Below are 25,707 nucleotides of genomic sequence, written 5' to 3'. Positions count from 1 at the left end.
TATATATAACTTTATTTTAGTTTTACCTAATATCCTCGACCAAGTATGGTACAGATTTAATTCAAATTTGATTGATATTTGAAAAGAAAAAATTAAGATTCAAATTGAGAAATGATATTTAAAAGTTTGACTTCAAGTATGAAAATAAAGCTAAAAAATTTTAAGTGACTAGATTCTTTACGGAAACTCGTTAAAATTATTTATGAAATTTGAAATTTTGTATTTTAAATTTAATATAAATATAATGAGATCAACTTAATAAACAATTATTTCAAATAATAACTCCAAAACTTTGAATCCTAATGGAGCCTTTGGTGTTTTTCTCTTTATGGTGGCACTTTAGTAATTTTAAAAAATATATATAATCTATGACTTTTTCCACTATTTTTTTTAATTAAAGACTTGACCCAGTGAGTTTTGCATGGTCACCTTTGCACCACTAGCTTTAATTAATTAATTAATTAATTTGGATGTTTTATATTTAAAAATAAATTAATTTTAAAATCTAACTTTAATTTAAATTGAATAACTTATAGTTATACAAATATTTAAGATTTGATTTAAATTACAAATTTTATTTTATTTTTAAATTTCGTATCTAGTTAAATGATATCATCTAAATTGAGATCGATAAAAAAAAAAAAATACAAAAAAGAGATATTTATCAATAAAGTATTCTCCTTTTGGTCTATATTTTATTTTAGTTTTGCAACAATTTTTTGAATAAACAATTTGGACTTGAGTAATGCATATCAGTTATTATTTTATTATTATATTTATATTCTTGAGTTAGTCTAAATAATTTGGACTTGAGTTGACTAATCCAACATATATTCCTTGAATATTAAACTTAATAATTGCTTTATTTTATTTTATTTTATTTTGGGATCTCTTCTTTGAACAATCAATATATGATTTCAATCCCACGTCTAGAGCAATATATGACTCAAGGTACCACACTTTCTTTGAGTTTTCAACCGTATTCATATTCAGGGTTTAAATTTAAAATTTTGAATTAAAAAAAGAAATTTTACTCATTTAATTATATTCTTTGTTATTTTGTTAAAATACATGTCAAGCTTGTATTTTATGTATTATGTTTTAGTCTTGCTTGATCTGAAGACTTTGGACTTTAGAGTTTGTTTCTAAATCTTCAATCCATCATTGACGAAGTTTTGTGTCTCATAGATTAATACTATATAGTCTGTTGATAATATACACTATGGTATTCTTCTTGATTCTTACACAGAAGAAATATAAATTAATTGGATCAATAAATTTCAATACCATGTGAGTAATAAAGAAAAAATTAGTGGAATAATAATATTCAATATTATCTCACAAAATGAAATCTGAAAAGGGTTCTTTGCTCAAGAAACAACAGTTCAAAGCAGTCCAAAAAAAAAGTAATAGGAGAATAAGAAATAATAGATAATAACAAAATAAACCGATAGCAACAAGACAAGATATGATAATTGCAATACAAAAAAAAAGGTAACAAAAATCAAAGGATAGGAAACTACAAAAATAACACTACGACTACTCATCTAGACGAACAACCAGACAATGCATTCCTCATAATCAATCATATTCTATCCTAATCCATATCCTTCACAACTTCTTATCTAAGAACATGTTCTCGATAAACTAAAATTGTATCCATTAATAGTTAACCTATTACACCTCTATACTGAATCATCCGTGTATCTCCTCGTCACATTATAATAATAATAAATATATTTTAAATTTGTGATTATTGTCATACACGATTTCCAATATATGTACTTACTTTAATTTTTAACTTTTTAGATTCTTTTAACTACCAATCTCACCTTTTTTGGAAGAAAAAAAAAACCAAAAGGGTAAAATAGTCAAATAACATGTTTACATCATTTGCCAGCCAACTTTTGTCTCACGTATACACAAAAAATACAGTTTCCATTTTTTTCTTCACCTTTTTTTCTTCTTCTTCACAGACAAAAATTGAAAAAACCAGAAAAAAAAATCTCTATTAACTCACAGAAACGAAGTAACAGTTCATCTCTGATACCCCATTGAAGAGTTTTCTTTGGGGTCAGAGTTTTTTTCTTTTTTTTTCCACTTTTTTTGGTTCTGTTTCTGTAAAGGGTGTGTTTAAATTCAGAGGAATTTATTGTGTAACAACTGGAAAGTGATAGAGGAAATTGGGTTTTTAGGGGAATTGGAGAGGTGGGTCATCGGTGTTTTTGAATGAAAATGGGTGTTTCACAGAATGATCATAGTAGGATGGAAGGGTGGTTATATCTAATTCGTTCAAATCGGTTTGGACTTCAGTATTCACGGAAGCGGTACTTTATTCTTCAGGATCAGTATCTTAAGAGCTATAAATCTGTACCAGTACCTGAAAATGAGGTATAATTATAATATGGGTGTTCATATATTTGAGTATTTTGTAAAATGGTGGTGTTGGATTAGTGAAATTGGTTAAACTATTTTGTTAAGTGTTTGCTGGCAATTTGTGATTTGGGAATTGTTTGATGAAGAACAACGTTCTGATCCATATTTGTAATTTGATTTTCCATTCCAAGTTGGTTGTGTTGTTTCTTAAGCTTATACTAACGGGATTTGCAGTTTCTAAAATTGGAGGATATATTTCAGTTTAGTTGGAGCCTTGGAGCAACGGTTACCGTTGTCTCTGTGTGATCTTTAAGTCATGGGTTTGAGCAGTAGAAGCAGCCACTAATGCTTGTGTTAGGATAGGCTGTCTACATCACACCCCACGGACTATGCCAAAAGGGGATGCTTTGTGCACGAGCTGCCCTTGTTTTCTGAACCCAAAAGATATAGTTTATATTTTATTCGTTTTGATTCTCAAAGGATTTGCTTGAAGTTGGATGAGGTTTGTATAGTAAAGAATGTTTGCAAACCAACTCAAAACATCCTGATGCTAAGTTCTCATTGCCTCAACACGAAATCTTGTAACTTAAGATTTTGGCCTCTATATCCTCATTCCACATCCTTGATTGTTGTTTGGAATCAGGGGTGAAGTTATAGGGGAGATTATGGGGCATGTGTACCCATGGTCTTTCCGCAAAATAGATATTTTATGGACAAAGTTTCTAAAATTGGTATAATATTAATTGCTGGCACCCATGCTCCAAAATGGCTTAATGGTGCACTTGGTTGAAAATTGAGTTATTTACCAAGAGGAATAGGGATTAGTTCTCACTTAATACATTTTTTCTCCTTTTTATAGTAGTGCACCCATGTACTAGAAATCCTGAATTCGCCTTTGGGAATAACTTAGAATTTGGTTTCTTAAGTTTGATACACATTAAGCATGCTAAAATTTTACCTTTTCAGTAAAGAAAGAGGATCTCAGAGAAACTCTTGCATTTATGTCGATCTATGCTGATATTCATACTGTTGGTTCACACTCTTTCAAATACTTCCTCCTTGATTGCCAGCAGATCCTCATGTTGGATATTATTTCCTAAGTGATCACTTTACTTGATTAGTGAGGAATGACAAATTCCCATGGCCTATGAGCTGAAGGTACTCACATACTAAGTTGATCGGACTCCGGTGCGGGTGTCCGATAGGAGGTCGGATCCTTATGATCTAACTTTTAAGATTCGGGGGTATGGATCTAGGTACGGATACAGGTGCGGAGATTCAACTAGAAATAATTCAAATAGCTAACAATAGAGGTAAATGTCTAAATTATGAAACATTATGTGGAAAACTTACATGGTATTCCGAAGAGAAAATGTTGATCAAAAGGAGAATCCCAGGAGGAGAAATAAGGAAAAAGACTGACATAGAAATTTTCTATATACAAGATATTTCATTTTCTTCAATTTCACCTTAGCTTTTGTTTTGATTACAGAAATCATATCATTGTATCTGTCCCTAGTTTTTCCGTCGATTTGGTCAAAGTACCCAAAATCTGTTGTCCATACCCACACCCACGTCGTGTCGACACAAATGTGGCACTGAAAGTGAAGAGTCCGAGCAACTTAGCCCACATGTTTGGAGCCCAAATGTCTGGTTACTATGGTTGATTTTCTAGAGAATAATCCTGGATTGCTTAATCCATGTGCTGAAGATACCTCGTCCTCACTACTTATCCGAAAAAAATATACCTAGGACTCAACTGTGCACATACATCTTGATCAGTAAGTGTATCCCTTTACTAGTCATCAGTGTACTCCATGGGAGTCTGAGTGTTTTGCACTTCACATGTTGATCAGCACCTGACTGCTTATTGATTGGGAGATATCTGGAAGTTTGTGTGAATTGGTTGAGTATTAAACTAATATTCAGTAATTTGTTGTGTTTCTGTAATTAGTTGTATTGTAAGTGGTAGGCTCTTATTCATGTGCATTTATTTTGATATTAAAGGGTTTTGAGGTCCTTAAGTGGGAGATATGTCTGTTTATGAAGTTCTTCTGCCTTTCACTTCTTGGAATTACACATTTGCCATATTATCCGGACTCATTGCAATGTGTCGTGTGACTCTTTTGTTAGGATCCTATTAGAAGTGCAGTTGTTGATTCCTGCATTCGTGTAACGGACAATGGCAGAGAGAGCATTCAAAGAAAAGTATGATCTTAATCCCAGTTTCACTTCATGGCGGAGACGATGTTTGCTCTCACTATATCGTTCTGATTTAATGCACTTGTTTCTTTACTGAGACTTTCTGCTGAAACTTGCTTCTTTAATTTTCCAGGTCTTCTTCATTTTCACACTTTATAACACCTCGAATCATAATGATCAGCTGAAGGTACGGAAATCATCCCCCTCCATTTAGTTTTTGTTTTTCTGGGCAACAAGTGAATAAATGAAATCTATGAACGACAGTTAGGAGCAAGCAGTCCTGAGGAAGCTGCAAGGTGGATCCAGGCAGTTCAGGAAGCAGCTTTAAAGGTACATACTGGTCAATATGAGCTGTTATATTGTTCCTCGTTGGTAACTCACAATAATGAGTAAATTTAGGCAGACGTGAACAGAGGAAATGAAGTTGATTTTTCAAGCAGTGGTTCACAGCCTTTGAGGTACATATTAGTTGGTGCATTACCCTATTTCTTTGCTCAGGATATAACATATAAGTAATTCACTGCTTTTCATTTTATATGGCGGTGTTTGACCGAACACGAAGCTCAAGAAAGAAAGAAAGACTTTTGGCACATAAAAAAAGTACCTTAAGCATGCCATGACATATTTATGGCTATAAATCATTGGAATGTTTAAAGCTAAATAGTTTCTATAAATAGAAAGGTGTCAATTTTCTTGGAACAAACAACAAAAGGAAGAGTGTCATATCATGGAACATAGGAGTATAAGTTACTTCAAGGGACAGTGTCGGTTTCTTTTCTCATTGTGCAAAATGGTTCCAATTAAGTATTACCTTTCTAAAAAATGTTTCCAATTAAGCTCCATGACAAGACTTAATTGTCATTATTACAATTTTTTTCCGTTTTTGTTTTGCACACAGGTTTAATTGTTCCAACAAGTCTTATCGTCTGAATTCAATTGATTGGACTGTCTGTTCATCCTCAGTTACAGATGTTATGACGTCTGATGTTGTTGCACCCTCACCTTGGACAATCTTTGGTTGTGAGAATGGTAGGTTTTGATTTTGTAGTTGTGTTTTGAGACGGCTGAAATCACATTTGTAATTCCTACTTCATAGACCTATTCACATCTGCTAGGAAATTTTGGAACTATTTAATGTGGATTGATGAAGTATATTCTACAATTTAGTTTTCTTCTTGAGGGTCTCAGTTTATAGTTTCTTTTAACTATATGTTCAAGTCATGCTTTATTAGCCTTAATTTAATATTATTTTTTGGTAAATAAAAACATGATTGGCTTTATATATGCATCCTTGAATGGTTCGTTTGTATTTGTTATTATGTTGTTTCTTTGATAGTCAAGTGGTCCATCTCCTCTCCTTTCATAATTCTTTTTGCCAATTGTCTTGAATCGCTTGTGCATGCAGGTCTTAGGCTCTTTAAGGAAGCTAAAGATAGGGAATCTCTTGGAAAGGTAAGTGATGTTCTCCAGCTCCTATGACAGTAAGTATATGCATCTAATGCTGCTGAACTTGTTCTATGTTTTGCAGTGGGATGATCACCCCGCGATAATGGCTGTTGGCATAGTCGATGGAACTTCTGAGGCCATTTTCCAGACACTCATGTCACTTGGTCCTTCTAGATCAGAGTAAGTTACGAAGTCCATGTCAGTTTGTCTATAATGAAGACTTCACTGCTACTAGTTTTTTTTATCTGTTGAAAGAAATATAATTAAAACTTGACGAAAGCAATGTCAGAAAACATGTGGTTAAGAATATAGATACTTTTTTATCCAGTAACCATGTCTTTCTGCACTTTGAATGGTTCTTAAGTCGGGATTCAATTTGAGCAGAAAAATTAATTGTTTTACATAGTTTGTTCATCCAGGATTCAACTTTAGAACTGTAATCTGAGTTTTGTGATCATACAAATTAAGAATTGCGCAATAATGTTTGGGTAAAGTAAAAAGTGTGCTCATGTAAAATGCTTTAGAATTAATACCAAACTTCGGTATGATTCAAGTCATCTGAAAGCAAATATTGACTGTCAAAATTTGAAATTTGTTGTTTGGATTGATACTAATATAAATTTAACACCCAAGTAAACAAGAAAGTGAATCAAGAAATAGAAGTTTTCCGCTTCACCTTAACTGGTATAGAAGTCACAAGCACAGTAGATGTTATTCACACTTCAAATTGTCTGGAGAAATCATTGCTTAAATCATGTTGAAGAAAGCAGCACTCTTTGAATTGGGATTGGAGATTGAAATAGATAGTTATGAAGAGAGAAGAATAAAAAAAATTGGTGGTTCTTCTTAACTTTCTAAGGATAAAAGCCCAGATAACATGTTCAAGGTTAAACAAAAAATAAGATATTGAAGTTGGGCAATTCCTGAAATGGAATTTAATCACATCAATTAAGCAATGATATTTCATTGTCAGTTTGCTAGCTGGTTATCTGGGATAATTTCTTCTCTGAAAATAGAAGTGAATTGGGAATTGTATACTGCTCTTCTTCTTTTTTCCTTTTTGGGAGTCTCTTCTTTTTGGGTGGGGGTGGGGTTGTAAGGACTGCTGAAAAGGGTGCAGTTGAAAGATGTAGAGCAGGGGCTGTGCTTGTTTGACTAGGATATCTTGCTTTATGAACGTGAAATACTTAAAGATTAATTGGTTCATGAACAGTCAAATTTTGAAGCCTTGAAGTGAACATTCTCCTTGTATAAGCAATACTAGTGAAACATCTCTATCCTATCATGTATATAACTACACTTCTTTAGAATATCTATTGGTGTACCTCGTTATTCTCCGGGAAAGGGAAATACTTCCCTTCCCTTTTTGATATTTATGAAAGGGAGCAGCTGTTCTTTTCAGTGACTAGTTTATGGACACCTGTGTCTCATGCAAGAGATTATTTTGGTAATAATGCAGAAGCTGTATGTCATTTTTTTTAATCTTGGATGTTCCTTTAGTAGCTTTAAAACCATGGCTTTCTTTTCAAACCTTTCACATTTTCTCTCTACTTCGGCCAATGTTGTTGTAATCCATTAAGTAACCTCAATTATGATCCACATGGTTGAATAGCTAATTCATAGGAGTGTTAACAATTAAAACTAATTATACGATTAGTAAGAAATAAAAGGTAAAAGATCATGCACGAGAGATCTGTATGTACTTTAGTATATAATATTTTTTTTCTATAGCCATTTATTTTTCGTGACTCTATCTTACTTTTAAGAAATTGAATAAAGGAAGATAGTAAAAGATAAGATAATTTCAATTACCTGAAAGATCCATCTTAGCCGACTCTACACATAGAACAAATAAATGAATTATTCTTTTCAAATTAATTTTTGGCCTACTCGGTATATGAATTTTTCTTTTTCTTGTAGTTGTTGTTTTATATTTCCTTGTTACTCCCCACATTATGTCTATAGTTTGCATTTAATCTTCTCCTAATTTTATGGAAAATCCCTTAATTCAAAATACTTAAATGAAAAAAGGAAGAGTGATAAAATGAAAAAAACCTCGTTCACACACATTTCCTTTCCTTTCCATTTTATGCTAAGAGATTGAAGTATTACGAAAAGGGATTAGTTTCGGAATTATGAACTTGATTACTAAACCGCCACATATAAGTTAGGTAAACCACGAAAGTCCTCCTTTTCTTTTACCTTCAACTTTATTTTTGATAACTGAGATGTCTGGGCCAACATGCGCGCACCTTGACTAATTCCACGGGATACCTTCTACTTCTACCTCCCACTAGGTCTACCAAGGCTAGAACAGGAAGAAATCACCTAGTGTTTTGTCTTTGCTGGATTTGAACCTAAGACCTCATGTGCTCAACCTACTTTATTGGCCACTAGGACAAAGCCTTGGGTGCAAAAGAACTCATGGCATTAAATTAATTGTATTTGCTTTTTCATAGATTCAATCGCGTGCTGATGCTTATATTATGGGCTTGTGTTAGATCAGGGCCTCAAAGGCAAAGTAAGGTGTTAACCATGAGACCTTGAAGTAGTATTATCGTGTATAACCAGTAGACTGGACATATTCTTTAAATATTAAAGATCAGAGATATATAATAATCGTTGTATGAGTTTCTGCATGGGCACCTAAAATTATAAAGCTTTCCATTGTGCTCACTACTTAATATAGATCATATAAGCTTAGAGGTCAAGTAGATTGCACAACATATACTATCCCAAAAAGAAAATCTTATAGCCAGCTTACATGGCCTTTGTGTAGAGAACTTCACTAGAAATAGCCTTTTAAAATTTATCATCTGCAAGTTCTTTAAACTGTAGTGATATACTTCTCATCTTGTTGATTCCTCTTAAATTGGGAGTAAAAGATATTGTACTTCGTTTGCAGATGGGATTTCTGTTATTACAAGGGCAGTGTGATTGAACATCTTGATGGTCACACTGATATAGTTCATAAGCTTCTAAATCAGGACTGGCTACCTTGGTATGTATGGTTCATATTTCAACTCTGGAAAAGTTTGTTGTTCCTGTGCTAGAATTATAATTGAGATAAGACTTTGCAGGGGTATGACAAGAAGAGATCTTCTTTTGCAGCGTTATTGGAGAAGGGAGGACGATGGGACTTATGGTACCAACTCTTTTGAGGATTGGTCTATAGCTACTTCTTAGGAAGCTTGACCCACCATAACCAATTGTTTCTTTCTTGCAGTTATTCTATACCATTCAGTGTTTCACCAGAAGTGTGCACCTCAAAAGGGCTACGTTCGTGCCTGCCTTAAAAGTAATGTACGCCTGCAAAATAAAGTCATTATATGCACATGGTTTTTTGTTATCACTGTTATGAACCAGATGTTTATTTGGATCAGGAATGAACTGCAAATTAGATATTACTTGTGTGCTTAGATGTCAAACTTTCTAGTATATTATGCGTGTCGAGGAGTTGGCATAGATTTGTCGTTACACTGAACCAGCCATATGCTTTACTACCATTTTATTCCCAAGAATATTGTAACAGCTGTGCATGTTTTGGATATTCTTTACCTTTCAGTTGGGACTCATACAAATTGACATTTCCTAAATCCTTGCAGGTGGAGGATATGTTATATCACCTGTGAATCAAGGGAAGGGGTCAGTAGTCAAGCATATGCTTTCTATTGACTGGAAATTCTGGAAATCATATGTACGAACATCTGCAGCCAGATCTATAACAATACGCATGCTAGGGAGACTCGCTGGTGTGCTTTCTATGTGATTTCTGTTTCTGTCAAATTCATCAGTTGATTCGTCCCAAATTTGCATTTTATGACAATTTACTGGACTCAATTAGACTATTTTCCCCTACATTTGCAGCTTTGCGGGAACTTTTCAGTGCAAAAATAGGAAATTACTTGCCCTCTGATGTCTCAGGCGAGCTGGTCAAAAGCAAAAGATTGTGTCAGGTTGAAGAGGAAATTAAGCTTGAAGTGCAAACCCGGTTAGAAAATGGAAATAATGTGGCAGATCTGGAGGAAGAAGCAGTTAAAACACCTTCAAGCTTGTTGGGTTTAAACGATGCCTCAGATGAGTTCTTTGATGTCTCTGAGCCACTGGATTATGACCAATCAGAAAATGGCTGGTCTTCTGATTTTGGCCCAGAGACATACTCTCAGGTATTACCTGTTTAAACCATAAAGTTTAGGGAAATGACCTATAACAGGTAGTATCCTACAAAATCAAGAGTCTGCACGAGGCATGACTTCCGTTGTGAAATCATGTTTGTCGATTGCCTTTTAGTATTGAATGACTACACTTTGATTCAAGTGATTCTCTACCTAACTTAAGCTTCCTATTTGTTTCTGTGTTCCAACAATAAGAGTCTATATAGACTGACTAAGGATATACGAAATATCTTTGGAAGGTCCAGATCTTAGTTCCCAATAATGTTAATTCATCTTCATTTTTTCAACATCCAAAATAATTATATTTTCTACCGTACTCCCTCCATCGGATTTTATGTGACTGTTTGACCAAACGGAGTTTAAGAAAGAAACACAGACTTGTGGTTTGAAACAGGCTATAGACATTTATGTGGCTATAGAATCATGTCATTAAGGGTCATTGGAAGTTTAAAGTTAGACTTGTTTTGCAAATCTTTACATTATGGATATGTTTCTTCCTATTACCTCATTTGTGTGCTGGTTTTTGACTATACAGGATGCACGTCATCCCAAATTGTCAACTGCTGCAGTTTTCGTGAAGAGGCTGCATGATCTTGCAGGCATGTTTGATGTTTGCTGCTATGTTACAAAACTTGATTAAAATTTGCATGTTAAAGTTCTAAGGACATAACATTTCTCTTAATGCTGCAGTTCAGAAGAAGGGCTATGTAGATCTGCATGAGATGGCAAAGGAAGATGCTTCATTTTGCCACTACGGATCCACTCTACCAAAAGATTCAACTTGTAATTTGCCTTGCAGTTGGACTGAAACAGATCCTTCTACTTTTCTTATTCGTGGAGAGACCTACCTAGATGATCGTAAGAAGGTGAAGTCTCATTGTTGATTCAGCTTTCATGCTTACCTTATTATAAACATCTTTGGATTCAATTTTTGGAGGGTCTCATTATTGATAGATCTTGGAATTTTGGAATGGTTCCCATTGTTTTATTGACATCTACTGTTTGGTTTTCGTGCTGACTAATAATTAAGGTCTGAGAGTTACCTTCTAATCAGTACATGGTAACATCATGCAGAACATGCTATACCACAAGTCACAACCAAAAGTTAGTCTATCTGTATCAAAGGAAAACACCATTACTTTATTTTCATGTTTTTGACACATGTGCAAATTGGCCTAACGGCAAACAAACTCTAGGTAGAGATCTTGAAAATTCCTGCATGCTTCTTGGCTAGATGTCTGCTATGCTGGAGAGCATGTGGGATTCCTGATGTTATTGTCTTATTAATGTCAAAAAATTGACAAGTATGCTACTGTATTTCAGAATCTTGGTACTTTCTCGTGATATCATGCCGTTTAATCATTGTCTCTCCTATGCAGATCAAGGCTAAAGGTACCTTAATGCAAATGGTGGGTGCGGATTGGTTGAAGTCTGACAAACGAGAAGATGATCTTGGTGGTCGACCTGGAGGAATTGTTCAGGTTTCTTCTGTTATTCAATGAAAATACAGTGATCATATTCTTTAATCCCTATGAGCCTCCTGCTTACTATCTTTTCTCTGCAGAAATATGCAGCAAAGGGTGGTCCGGAATTCTTCTTCATTGTGAACATACAGGTATGCAATCTATTATTCACTTCATATACTTTGATTTCCTATTAAGCTGCTACCCAAATTCTTCATTTTGATGGTTTGTCACTTGTATTCAGGTCCCAGGTTTAACAACATACACTCTCGCTCTCTACTATATGATGGATACCCCTTTAGAGGATTCACCTTTGCTGGAGAGTTTTGTCAAAGGAGATGATGCTTATAGAAACTCGAGGTTCAAGCTCATACCATACATATCCAAGGTTTGGTTTTGCTAATTGGAAGTGGACAAAATTACTTTCCATATAAGGATTTAACATTTTATTTCTGTGAGTTGCTTAGTCCATTTAGCAAAAGGTTATGGCACATCAACATTCATGCAGCATGTGACTGGTCCATATCATTGTACTTCTCTTCTGTTCCTTCTCACGTATGTAGCATATAGTAGGTAGTGTGCTCATGTTTTAGCAAAAGCTAAATGTCTTATTTGGGTTTTTTAGCAGATGAGTTTTCAGAAAGATGTTGAAAGGCAACCAACATTATGTTACCCACAACTTAGTCCTCGTTCTAAGAAAATGATAGGCAACTTTGAAATAAACAGAAACCCGTTTAAATGGGTTCTTATTTATAATGGAAAATCCTTAAGCAAGCAAATTTAAAACCCCCTCTATTCCACTAAAAAGCTACAATTTCAGTTTCTCAAGGGCTCAAATTGAGCAAATCTACAACTAGATCCCCAATTGATTAATTTGTTTTCTACAAATGTAACTATACCTAGAAACAACAGTAATGAATATTAACAACGGTAAGTCTTTCAATTTCAAGGGTAAATTTATATCATGGCCAAAGAAATTTGTTTGGAGCCTAGAGAAATGCAGATAGGTTGTCTAGGAAGACACAAGGATGCTGCACGCTTAGGTTGTTATTCAGAAATCCATGTATCTTTAGAGTCTTGCTTTCCATGCAGAAGATTGTAACGTGTTATGGTAGTTATTCGCATTTTGGTTTTACGGTGTTCTTTTGTTAGCATTTCTGTTGGTATTTTGAACATGTGTCATCCATTTCTGTCTCAGCTGTTGGAATACTTAGAAATATTTGATCAATTAAAGTACTGTGGGTATTTAATTAAGCATTTACTTTTCAGGGATCATGGATAGTCAAGCAGAGTGTTGGGAAGAAAGCTTGTCTTATTGGGCAAGCGCTAGAAATTAATTATTTTCGTGGAAAGAACTACATAGAGGTAAAGTACAAGAGTATTTTGGCACTAAATGATGCATAGTGTCGTTCTAATTTTAGTAACTGATGCTCACTCCAGTTAAACATTCAACAGTTTATAAGGATTTCTGAAAATTACCACTGTGGTAAATGTTGATTAGTTTGTCTTTTGGAAAAAAATAGTATACTATATCTTGTTAACAATCTTGAGAAGTGTAAGTGGAACCCGAATCGAATATTGACATAAATCACTATGTGAACCTGAAGAGTGATGTTGTAATTTCAGCTTGGTATCGATATTGGCTCATCTACTGTGGCAAGGGGTGTTGTCAGCCTTGTTGTTGGTTACCTAAACAATCTAGTCATTGAGATGGCCTTTCTTGTCCAGGTAAAATTCCATATCCTTATTCTCCATCTAGACAAACAGTTTAACTCGCAATCTGTGTTCTACCAATTTGCAAGTTTGTGATGATCATTTTGTCGATATGAATTTTACTAAAGCACAGTGACTATCTTTCTCCACAGGCCAACACGCCCGAAGAACTCCCTGAATATCTTCTAGGTACCTGCCGTCTTAACCATCTGGACGTTTCTAAAGCCGTACAAGTGAAACCTTGATCTTTGTATAATCTCAGCTGATTTTCTAAACATTCAAGTGTATTTTAGGTTAGTCCAAATGCTTACAGGAAGGTAGGGTTATTCATTTGCACAGGAAACATGATGTCACCAACATTAAACTGCAAAAACTTTTGTAAAGTGACTAGTGGATGTCCAATTATTTGATTCAATAGAAAGCCACACCAGCGGAGTGCTGCATTTAGTGTTAATTGTATAGTCCACAAAACAATACCTTGGCGTAACTGGTAAAATTGCTGCCACAGTAGACCCTTGTGGTCTGGTCCTTCCCTGGACCCTGTGCATAGCGGGAGCTTAGTCCACCGAACTTCCTTTTTGGTATAGTCAACAAAAGGGTGCTGTTTCTAGTTATTGTGTGGGAACATGCTTTTCTTTTTCAAATGCAATGTTTTCTCTTTTAAAAGGAACCAAATGGGGGTGTTGGGGAAATGAATTTCATGCATGTGACCTCAAAGGGGAAAGGTTCAAGAGCAATACCTATGAAAGAGGTAAATGATGGCTTTGACTCAAGGGAACTGTTCATGTGTGGATGTTGGCCCTTTTTGGTCTTGGTTTTTGAGTTTATCATGCAATTAGACTTCTATACCTCTATGCCCTTTGAGCTAGGTATTTGTCGGGAACAACTTCTCTACCTCTACGGGGTAGGACTTAGGAGTAAGGTTTAGTATATTCTATCTTTTCTAGATCTCATTATGGGATTACGGTTTAGGAGTAAGGTTTTACTATATTCTACCTTTTTCAGATCTCATCTATGGGATTACGGGGTAGGAATATCATGAAATTTCAATGCACTTTAATGCTAGCTGTCCCCACCTAGTGGGATTTCACTGGGTATGTTGTTGTTGTTGTTTAATGCTAGCTGTGCGGGACCATCCACTAGGCCTCTACATTCTACATGTGAAACTGATTCTAGAGTTTTACTTGTGAAATTTGAAACTCTTAGAGTCTCGGCTATTTTTTAGGTTACTATTGGTGAATTTTTACTAGTGTCTGACTAGTTTGTAGATATTTCAATTACTTTCGAATAGTAGTACTTTCAATGAAAAAAAAAGGAACACCTTCTATCCGAAATTATTTTGTTGTTTATTACTCGAGATATATTAACATGAAAAGAATTATAATTTATAGTATTTCTTAATAAATTTCTAAAAGTTAAAAGAAAAAATTAAAGTTTTACAAATGAGAAAAGAAAAAGAAAGGAACAAATTAAAGTTTTACACATCAAGCTTGTAAGTCAAGTAGTAGTATTACTTTTCGAATTTTCAAATATTGGTAAAGCTTTTTTTATTGGAAAATAATAAATAGTTCTAAAAGCACAAGTGGTGGACCCACCACTGTTAGAGTGAAAATTCCACGTAGATATTGGACATTGAACTGAAAAATAAATAAATTAAATAGGAGTATTTTGAAACTTTAAAGTTGTGTTTTTGGAAGTAAATTTCACTTATTTAAAGAAAAACAAATGTGATTTAAAATATTATTTTCCTAATTTGTGATGCTTTTTTAATAAATACTGCATTGATTATGTAAATACTGAAATAAATATTTTAAAAAGAGTCATTTTAGAGCAATTAGAACACTTTTATACTATAACGTAAACGCCCATCTATATCTAATATGATTTAATGAGAAATTTCATTTAATGATGTCTAGTTCGTAATAATGTTATTATTTATCTTTAATATGAAATAGCGTTTCTATTTTAATTATTGTATTATTATTTATTATTACTATTATTCTTTTTTTATTATTTTTCCTTAGATTTTTATTTTATATCTAATTCATTATACCTTACTTGAGCGGATTATTGTTCAGACATAAATTAAAAATAAGTTAAAAGTTTCATACACATCATCCTCTACAAAACTTATTCCAACACTAATTGCTGATACATGCAGTGGTTTTTCTCAAAAGAAAAATATATATTTATACATCAACAAATTATTTTTTAAAAATAAATATTCTTTTTATGTAAACATGTAATGTAAAGAAAAAATTAAATACCTTTTCAGTTACCATATAAAAGATATATACTCCAATAAATGTTTTTTTTTATGACTTTAGTTTTCCCTTTTATTAATAAATATAAATAAAGACAGGCTTCACACTGATCTATCGGCGAAACAGTGTTCGAATTTTCCGGGAGGAAATCTGAGTGTTTGGATTCTCCGATCGGAGAGGTTGCTGGCGGCGGTGAAGTGGACCCCACCAATTTCCCGATAAGTGGAGGAACTTTGTCTATGTCAATTCTCGACACAGTTTTTTGTGTATATTTATGAGCACGAGATCTCGAAATTCCCATAACAGGTTTAGCCCCGTTTTTCCTCAATTCTCTTTCTTTCATGCATTTTGTTTTTGGGTTTTGAAGGTAATTGACCTCCACCCATCCCACAAAAAAAAGTAGAAAACTTTTTTAAGTTTTGAGTTGCTGTTTTCATAGCTGGGTGGAGGTTAAATTTTGATAAGTTGAAGGTTAGAAATGCTAAATTTTGAAATTTTAAGTTTTGGGTTGGTGTTAAATTTTGATAATTTTAAGCTTAGAAATGCTAAATTTTGAATTTTTAAGTTTTGGGTTGGTGTTAAATTTTGATAATTTTAAGCTTAGAAATGCTAAATTTTGAATGTTTGCTTGGATTGTTGAATAATTCTGTGTTGAGTGTGTGTGTGTATTTCCTTTGAATTCAGCTAGCTGAATGTTAAATAACTCGCACACCCTCCTTTTATTGTTGATTTTGTACTTGGGTGGTGTTAAAATTTGGACTAATGCTCGTTTATCATGGTTAAAAGTGCTGAAGTTTGAATCTTTTACTTTGATTCCTGAATATTATGTGTGTGTGTGTGTTTTATGTATATGCCCTTTGAATACAGCTAGCTGAATGTTAAAGAAGAACATGCCGTGGAATTTGCACTTGGGTGGGTGTTGAAATTTAGAGTAATGTTTGTTTATCATGGTTAAAAGTGATGAAGTTTGAATCTTTTACTTTGATTCTTGAATAATTCTGAGTGTGTATAATATATATTGTGTATTACTGTATATTCCCTTTGAATTTGGCTAGCTGAGTGTTAAGAACATGGTCGGCCTCCTTTTATTGTGGATTTTGTACTTGGATGGGTGTTAAAATTTGGAGTAATGCCCATTTATCATGGTTAAAAGTACTGAAGTTTGAATTTCTTACTTTGATTCCTGAATATTATGAGTGTGTACACTTCATTGGAGGATTCTGATTGTACAAGTTTTTTTGGGTCATTTCAGTTTGACTTTTGGGATAGATTGGAGGTGGGAATGAGGCAGAAAGGTCATATATTTGATGGTTTTGTGATCCTGGTGTTTCTGCTCTCAGGTACGTCTCTTTATTGATTGATTACTTTTTGCACTTAATGTTAGGATTTTGGTTTTATTTCCCGAAGAAATGTATTTTTTCTCACTATCTACTTGTTTAAAACTGCACCTCTTCGTTTATTTCTGATTTTAGTAGTATAGCGTGTACATTGTCCTTTTGGTTAGCACATTCATCTCTTGATTTCCTTTCTCTTCTTGGGGTCCGGGAGAACACTAAAGCTTGTTAAAACAAGCTAATTGAGTCTTTAAACAATATGTTTAGAAAAATTCAACAGCAAAAAAGAAGTTCTTCCAAGAAGCGATTTGCATAAAGTTTGATCTTGGAGTAGGGTGAAGATAAGTTCTTAAGGCCTTGTTGTGATTCCAATTATATTTTTCTTCTTCTAATCCAAAGCAGGACGTTTCATGATGTAGATGTTTTAAATGTTGTCGTGATGAGGATATATAAAAAAATGAAAAATCTTTTCTTGTGTTTTGTGTTTGTGAAGTTTTGCAAGTGAAGCATTATGCATACAATTCATATTAAGTTCATAGAAATTTGCTCATAAGCATGTCTTGGAGCTCATTTTAGGGGAATGCTAATTTATATTTATCTGCAAATTGATAATGCTATTTGATGCCCAGTTTCTACCATAACAAAGGCTACAGAGGGCAAAGATGGCTTCAAGCAGTGCAAACACATTGTCAAGCAGTGGGCTTCTTCTTCACTCGATTTGGAAGTCAAAAATGACAAACATGTCTTGCAGAACTTGCTCTTTTTTCTTCATGTCCCCAGGACTGGAGGGCGAACATATTTTCATTGGTAAAAATGGTTTCCCTCTGTAAATTTCTTTTCCTTTGACTGAGTTAAGGAAAAAACAGTTTCTATCAATTAAATCATAATATAATTTATATATTAGCTAATGGTTATATTGTCGTGTTTGTGCAGTTTTCTTAAAAAGCTTTATGCCAGTTCTTTAGAGTGTCCACGTTCGTATGATAAGTTAAGGATTGATCCAAGGTAAATATATCTTCGTACTTTATGCATTAAATTGTTTGGGAAATATTGGACATTACTATTTTCAAGGTTGTTAGATGTTCTGTTAGAAGCTATAAGAATGCCTTTTCCTGGAAACTAACGTCTAGTAGTGATGGAGCATCACCCAAGCACTTATAACTTAATGTTGAAATGAGAAAATGCATTAGGCATTCCAGTGGAGAGCCTCTGAATTCTGATAATGAATACTGATGTTGCTGTCTTAGAAAAAGTAAACACTGCTGATGATAAGGTCACTTCTATCCATTTGATTATTGTTGTACTCCTGTTTGTGTATTTTGGAAGTTAGAGCCAGTGGGTGCATTAAAAAAATCGAAGTATTTAGCTTTATTGAGAAGAAATAAATGGATTGCCAAACTTAAATACAGATTTTATAAGGTCTGGTTGTTTGAAAGAATCCAAGGTAGAAGCTATTATTTCAATCATTTTGTAGTGTGCAGGAGCACTAAATCGCTATGCTTTTACTTCAGCTAGTTTTCCTATGGTAAAATATTGTAACAGAGAAACAATTCTGATTAGCACAATATATTCCATCTATTTCTCTGCTTCCTCTTTTCCTTTTACCTTTTCCATTTCAGGAAATTCATTAATAGTTGCTGTCAATTCTACTACCGTTTGCTGGTGCAGAAAACCAAAATGCCGCTTGTTGGTTACTCATGACGACTACAGCATGATGAACAAACTTCACAAGGATGAAACTTCTGTGGTGACAATACTTAGGAATCCAATTGACCGTGTTTTTAGTGCCTACGAGTTTTCCGTGGAGGTAGCAGCCAGGTTCTTGGTGCACCCTAACTTAACATCTGCCACCAAAATGTCTGGACGGCTGCGTTCAAAAAATACAATAAGCACTCTAGATATCTGGCCATGGAAGTATTTGGTCCCTTGGATGAGAGAAGATCTATTTGCTCGAGTATGTCTTTTTAACAGCATTTGTCAATTCATCATCTTGTCCAGTGAGCTTTACTATCTAAGTTTGCCTCTATAGTATAAACCTTATTCAACTAAATATAACAACCTGAAAAGCATAATTGCCTTATCTAGTTTCTCTTCCTCTTCCTCCAAATGTATTTAGATTTTGTCAATGGCAATATGCTTATCAGATAGTGCCTTACTAGCCACATTGTCGAAGAGGCTCCTTTACTGATCATTCGCTGCTTCCTTGCCATCGGAAGAATAAATTATCATTGTTTTGTTTTCAAGCATGTTCCACAGTGTAGTCTGTACTTTGTATCAGCCATTATTGAGGCAGTGATAGTCGCGGATGTCCTGTTTCTCAGACATTTATCATACTTTGCCTCTCTGTTTTATTTAGATGCTTCTTAGTTGCATTTAGTTTGTTGCGTTCATATGCTTGTGCTAATAATAGTAGATAATTCCTCTTCCTAGGGTACAACAACTGGTCCAAAACACATAACCTTATCTATCTATTTGTGATTGATAATGGTGTCTAATCAGTAGAGGAATTGAGATGATTAGTGGAAGTATTCTTATCCAGTTATCATGCTAGCACTGTTAAAGGTATCAACTTTAGAATATTTCTTTTAAAATAACCAAAAAGAGTGTCAACTTTAGTGAGTTTATCATAAAACTAATTAGCATAATAGGAACCATATCTTAACGAAATATCAGGATGCAGAACATTTTTTTATTTACAAAATACAATTAGAATGATTAATAATCTTTTAGTGGGTTTGCCCATTTTGATGTGGAGGAGGGGAGGCAGGGGCAGCAAGGTGGGGGAGCTTCTGTCATGCATATTTCTGTAGCATTATGAATTTATCTTGCATAATCATTAATGCTGCATATTCTCTGGACTGCAGAGGGAAGCAAGAGAACAAAATGGTCATTCTGTTGTTACAAGCACTAATCCATATGATATGAAGGAGATGGTGATGCCTCTACATGAGTATATCAACAACCCCATTGCTCGGGATATCATTCACAACGGAGCCACATTTCAGGTATTGCCTGGTTTTCTATTTACAATATGAAACCTTTCATCCTCCTTTTTCTGCATTATATTGTTTAGAGTTCTACAAGAGCTTAAATTAGGGATCCAGCTCGGAACTTATGGGGGAAGGTTGTGAACGACATGCTTATGTTGGTATTTTACTATAAATCTCAGGTTGTTCTTCTGCTTGATTGATTAATTGTTGTTTAACTGGTTACTGGATCTGTGGTTCGTCTTTTCAGAAGACATTGGCAAACTGAAATGAAATTGCAAATTGATTTCAACTTTGAATATCTTGACCCTAGACCAGTCTCAGATACTGCTTTGTGGGCTAGATGCTGTATCGTGAAACAGTCTCTTGCTATAAAAAAATTATTTTATTGAGGAAGTCTCTGGCCTCCTTCCTATTTTATTAGACGTCCACATTTTAAGCTTTTCAGCAACTGTGGCATATGTGTCAACTTTCTTCAAGGTTAACGTCCACACTATCAGATTGAGCTAAACTATCTTGTGTTATGAGAATGACTTAACTGACCTAACCAAACCAATTATTAGGTTTCTTATACTAAAATCGTAGGTTCTTATATAAACTTATAACTGTACGTCTGTACTGAATAAATTTATACGTGAAAATATATTTCATATATCAAGTCTAAAAATAATGGAACATTAAAATTTTCGCCTTGAACTTGGGTATGGGAACGACAACAAACCACAGGTAATTAACATCCAAAGTTCCAACTCCGAAACCTATTATGCTACTCCTATTGAAGCTAAATTAGTTCTAGCATCTCGAGTAGTAACCAGTAAGCTACAAGGTATTAGAAATATTTCCTCTCATATGATTTAAATTTCTCTTAATGAATACTTAATTTTTGTAGACTCAGTTCTCGAGTCGCATCTTGTTTGATTTCTTCCTGCTCATGTGATCAAAATATTGTCTTCGCTTAACTTTATTTTACATTACTGTAAAATTGTGGGATGGATCTCTATTCTTGTCGTCTTACATGATTTCTTGATTCACCACCTTTTAAACTCTAAAAATATCTAGAGAGTTTTTGTCAAAGTCAGATAGAAGTATGCATGGTATCATGTTCTAACTTCTAACGCGTAACTTTTACATGACATTTTTTATAAGCAAATACCAAAAATTAACCAAACCGTACCGATGTCGAAGATTAACCGAGATGATGGGATGGTTTCAAAAAAGTTTAATCTTGGTTATATATAATAAAATAACAGAAACTTGTATGGTATAAATTTTACTAAATAACTACCTGAACCGTACCATTGACACCCGTACTCACAACCCCTCCCACCTCACTGGGGGTCCCTTCTCCCTAACCAAAGGAAATGCTCTTGAAGTTGTTTCATCTTGCTGATAGTGTCTAATTTATAGGTCGCAGGACTTACAAACAACTCCTATCTGACAGAGGCACATGACGTTCGTCACTGTGTACTGAAGTATCAGTCTCTTGGAGATTATGTGCTTAAGGTTGCAAAGGTAATTAAGCCACTCTAAATTAAGTTTGACTCTGAGTAATATACTCTGCTATATCCGCTTCTTGATGATGTCGGAATTATTGTAGATATCTATTAATTTTTGCAGAAGAGGTTGGATGATATGTTGTATGTTGGACTCACAGAGAACCACAAAGAATCAGCCACTATGTTTGCAAATGTAGTTGGTACTCAGGCAATTTCACAGTTCACTGGATCAACATCACATGGAGATCATACTGCTAAGAACAGCTCTGGTTAGTTTAGAAGCTATATAATTTAACTGAATTGATGCCTTGACTAGAAATATTCCCCTTTTTCTTCTAACGGCAGCATATAACAGCCAATGGATGAGTGTCAATTCGAACACGCCAAGCAGTGACTCTGCTATGCAATTTTTTTCTATATTTGTTTCTTCTTGAGGGGGCGGGGTACTGAACCTGTCACTGAAGCTTCCACCTTACGAGAGGCCAATCTTGGTGGTTCCACTTTTAAAAAAAATAATTGTTCTTCATCAAAAATCCAGTATTGTTCAGCACTAGAAGTTGAGTTTTAGAAATCTTTCGAAAGCTGAGTTTATTGAAATGTTTCAACGATTGATTTTTCAAGAATGACACATTTTCTGCTAGAATTTAGTGTTGTTCAAGTTGGGGTGTAGGACACGTGATTGTAGTTTTGACGGTTACATCATCTGGTTTTGCACAGAACAGGGTTCTTCACTGCTAGAATCTGATTTTGATACAACTTATCACCATGTAAGTTCTCTGTCTCTCTTGATATGTGATCATTAATTGCCCTACTTGCTCTAAGTGCCTGTTCGAATTTCAAATTAAACTGTGATCTTAATCCTTCATTTTGCACAAATTTCAGGGTAACAGCACATACCAAAAGCCCAATCAAATCTCAGCAGCTGATCAAGGTGAAGCAACAAAGGAAAATGTAAGCCCATTGCTATGAAGTCCAAGACGATTTGTTTCCGTTTTAACTGCAACATATGCGAACTTCCTAACTTTAACTTTTCTGACTCGATAACAGATGACTGCAGGAAAACTCATGGATGCATATGAGAGCTGCATTTCTAACTTAAGGAAGACCCAGTCTGAAAGACGTGTAAATTCTCTAAAGAAAATTGATCCAGCAAATTTTACAAAGGAGGTACTGTAGCCAAACTGTGTTCTCTTTTTTTTTTTTAGATGAAGTAATTGATTCCATTCATGGCATCAAGAAGATGCAAAGTAGTAACAAAAGAGTGAGCACTAGTATGTTATCTCTAGTACACTAGCATAGAGCAAACAAAATCTAAAAAGCTACCAGGGGAATCCATTGGAGACAAAATGAACCAACTATAAATACAAAAGACATTTAGCTTTGAGCATAGATTGGCTAGTGAGTGGCCATCAATACGTCTTCTATTTCTTTCATTCCAGATAGTCCAAAAGATGGCTGCTGGTATCATCTTCCAAATCTTTTTGATGGTGTATGTCAACTTTCCAGTAGCTCCAGCATTCAAAAACTTCCCTGATAGTGCTAGGCATTACCCATCTGAGGCCAAAAAGTGTGAGGAACATTTGCCATAAGTCTGCTGTAGCTGGGCACTGCAGAAATAGTCTCAAGTGGATGGCAACGAGTTTCTGCTCCTCTGTTGCACATGTGGCATCCATTCACAGTCTGAATCTTCCTCCGTCCAAGGTTGTCCTGTGTTAGACTGGCTTCATGCATTGCTGTCCAGGTAAAGCAAACAATTTTGGGTGGAAGTTTGACCTTCCAGATTAGCTTCCAAGGCCAATTTTCAGTGATAACATTCAGGTCCATTGCTACCTCGTAGGTTGCCTTCACCGTGAACTTTCCTCCATTGGTATTCCCCCATCTAAACTGATCTGGTGCAATGTCATTTCCTATGAACCCATTGAGAGCTTGTAAGAGTTTGAGAAAATTCTCTATTTCATCCTGCAACTGAAAGTTGGATTCCAAAAATTTCCATGTGTGTAATGTTGCACTGTTGGATCTGGCTCCTAAGTTAATTGAAACAAAGCAGGGAAATCACCCTTTAGAGTGGTGTTTCCCAGCCATCTGTCCTTCCAAAACTGTGTTCTGTTTTTCAATCTCTTGCAATTTTCAGTTTCCTTGACAAGCGCAGGTGAACTTTTAAGTATGAATCCAAGTATATTGTTTTTGACCACTTATCATCACAGTTTTAAATTTTATAGGGACGTCGTCAGGTGTCTGAAGCCCTTCTTCAGGAGATCACATCATTAAATCACCTCGACGTGGAGCTTTATAAATATGCCCAGACGATCTTTGCAAATCAACACAAACGCATGTTAGTGAACAAGGTTGTCACGGTAAGTGCCCATGTTACCCAGTTAGTTTTTACTATAGTCCATGCCCTTGATTCTGTGAACGGGATAAATAAATAACTAAGGAACACCTAGAACTTTTGCTTATAATTAAATCATGTGCATGTTATATTAGTTATTTTAGTAGTCTTTTTTTGTATGTCACTCATATTTCATTGCGATAGCTTGTTATAATATATAACTACATTGAATCTGGCCTCTGAGAATTATTATTCATGGAGGGCAGCCATAGAGCAACAGTAAAATTGTCTCCATGTGACCATAAGTCATGGGTTGAGCAGTAGAATCGGCCAAGGATGCTTGTGTCAGGGTGCGCTGCCTACATCACACTACCTCGGATGTGGCCCTTTCCCGGGTCCTGCATGAATACCGCACCGCACTCCCCTTTTTTTGAAAATTATTATTCACGCAGCAAATATACGGATGAGATAGATGTGTTTGGTGTTCCAGTGACTTCATTAATGTGTCTTATTATGAGTTGTTGTGGTGTTTCACAGAACCATTTTTCATTCCTCCAATTGGCAATAGTCATTTCTTCTTTATCAGGAATCTAGATAGAGAAATCTTTTATGAACGCTTATCCATCAAGGCGTTCCTTTTACTTGGTGTTGTCGTTTGTGCTCTCTCATTTATTTCAACACATCTTTCATCGTTGCATTCACTACCTAGCCCTAGTGCACGTTAACGTCTCATCCTAAGTAGTTATACCTAAGACATGGTTTTCAATGAGAACATTCTATTTGACAACTGGTTTTTGTTACTTTGCAGAACCAGTTGGACAGTGGCTTTGACGATTCATATCGTGCATTTTCTTGGGAAGCCATCTGTATTGCCGTTTCCGTGGTGTTTGTGGCTCTATTTGCTGTCCTATTTGTAACTGCAAAAAGAAGAACATCAAAACTTAAGTTATGATACCACCAACATAAATGATCCATAAAAAAAGATAGAGAAATTGAATAGGAAGATTGAAAAAAGTTAGCTCAGGTAGCATGTAAGATTGCTCAAGCCTCATTAGTGGAGAGGGAACTACACTCACATGCAATTTTGTGGGTAAAAGCAAAAGCTTATTGTAAAATTTTATGCTTTTTATATCAGTTTTCTGTTCTCTTATTTTTCAGCTGGTTCTTAGTACTTAATACATGTTTCTTCTATTAGTGAGTTGAGCCGGAGAGTTTATCAAAAACAACCTTCCTATGGTAGGGGCAACACTATGCTTATGCCTTTATATTTTCCAAATATGTTTCATTGATATACAAGGTTTATCGGAAACAATCTCTTTATTCTCCTAAAGATAGGGCTAAGATTTGTGTATACTTGTAATTCGTGGATTCACTTTGTGTATGTTGTTGAACATACAAGCACCCAACAGGAGCAATCTCTCCTCAAGTCTCAAATCAAAGTAATATGGTAATAAAATTATAGAATAGTTCAACACATAACCAATTGAAAGAAAAGAAAAGATAGTCCGTAGACAAGTATCCCGCGTTAGTAGGGTTTGAGGAAGGGTTGCACTCGGTTTAATTTAGTTGTTAAGGTACATGACTAGAAAAGTGATGGTACAATTTAAGCATCTAAGGATGTGGTCTAGATGTTCAGTAGTCAATTAAGTATGTTAAAGATCACGAGGTTGAAGATAGTAGATATCTTGTATAATTAATGAGCAGATTCGAACATCATGACTACTAAAAAAAAATATGATGGTATATCTTGAATTTCAAAGTATTTTATTTATTCTCTGTATAAGTGTAAATACTATGTCTTGGAATAAAAGAAAAGGGAGTTATCTCATTCTCATCCCTTAGCTTCTACTTCTCCTTTTAATAAAGTTGACTAAACTAATCATTATTCTAAATTGATAAAACCTAGGGGGGAATTTGGTATA

General features: G+C 34.7%; 2 protein-coding genes across 2 annotated transcripts; both read left to right on the top strand.

Annotated features, from left to right (window-relative positions):
* Positions 1–1,957: 1,957 nt before the first annotated feature.
* On the top strand, positions 1,958–13,800 carry LOC125843665 (protein ENHANCED DISEASE RESISTANCE 2-like). Its single transcript, XM_049522834.1, has 21 exons — positions 1,958–2,391; positions 4,510–4,584; positions 4,712–4,765; positions 4,843–4,908; positions 4,978–5,036; positions 5,477–5,607; positions 5,984–6,030; positions 6,107–6,204; positions 8,930–9,025; positions 9,105–9,169; positions 9,251–9,322; positions 9,630–9,776; positions 9,892–10,190; positions 10,735–10,798; positions 10,890–11,065; positions 11,579–11,680; positions 11,764–11,814; positions 11,907–12,050; positions 12,932–13,027; positions 13,289–13,390; positions 13,528–13,800. Exons 1-21 carry the CDS (start codon positions 2,230–2,232, stop codon positions 13,618–13,620), a joined length of 2,199 nt encoding a protein of 732 aa, XP_049378791.1. The 5' UTR covers positions 1,958–2,229; the 3' UTR covers positions 13,621–13,800.
* A 1,944-nt stretch (positions 13,801–15,744) lies between these two features.
* LOC125843684 (protein-tyrosine sulfotransferase) lies at positions 15,745–24,935 on the top strand. Its single transcript, XM_049522856.1, has 13 exons — positions 15,745–15,945; positions 16,892–16,979; positions 17,603–17,780; positions 17,907–17,978; positions 18,642–18,927; positions 19,838–19,978; positions 21,368–21,472; positions 21,578–21,725; positions 22,174–22,223; positions 22,339–22,407; positions 22,504–22,623; positions 23,676–23,810; positions 24,594–24,935. The coding sequence occupies exons 2-13, from the start codon at positions 16,922–16,924 to the stop codon at positions 24,735–24,737; spliced, it is 1,506 nt and encodes a 501-aa protein (XP_049378813.1). The 5' UTR covers positions 15,745–15,945; positions 16,892–16,921; the 3' UTR covers positions 24,738–24,935.
* Positions 24,936–25,707: the final 772 nt, after the last annotated feature.

The sequence above is a fragment of the Solanum stenotomum genome, chromosome 11 (assembly GCF_019186545.1).
Source record: "Solanum stenotomum isolate F172 chromosome 11, ASM1918654v1, whole genome shotgun sequence".
NCBI lineage: Eukaryota > Viridiplantae > Streptophyta > Magnoliopsida > Solanales > Solanaceae > Solanum > Solanum stenotomum.
This window is presented reverse-complemented; position numbering and strand designations above follow the sequence as displayed.

What these genes read in the sequence shown, in the direction of transcription:
- LOC125843684 (XM_049522856.1), top strand. Translation starts at nt 16,922, where the DNA reads ATGAGGCAGAAAGGTCATATATTTGATGGTTTTGTGATCCTGGTGTTT. An exon ending in GAGAAGATCTATTTGCTCGA is followed by an intron (nt 18,928 to 19,837) that starts GTATGTCTTTTT and finishes TCTGGACTGCAG; the next exon opens with AGGGAAGCAAGAGAACAAAA. An exon ending in ACAACGGAGCCACATTTCAG is followed by an intron (nt 19,979 to 21,367) that starts GTATTGCCTGGT and finishes TCTAATTTATAG; the next exon opens with GTCGCAGGACTTACAAACAA.
- LOC125843665 (XM_049522834.1), top strand. Translation starts at nt 2,230, where the DNA reads ATGAAAATGGGTGTTTCACAGAATGATCATAGTAGGATGGAAGGGTGG. An exon ending in AATCAGGACTGGCTACCTTG is followed by an intron (nt 9,026 to 9,104) that starts GTATGTATGGTT and finishes AAGACTTTGCAG; the next exon opens with GGGTATGACAAGAAGAGATC. An exon ending in GCCCAGAGACATACTCTCAG is followed by an intron (nt 10,191 to 10,734) that starts GTATTACCTGTT and finishes TTGACTATACAG; the next exon opens with GATGCACGTCATCCCAAATT.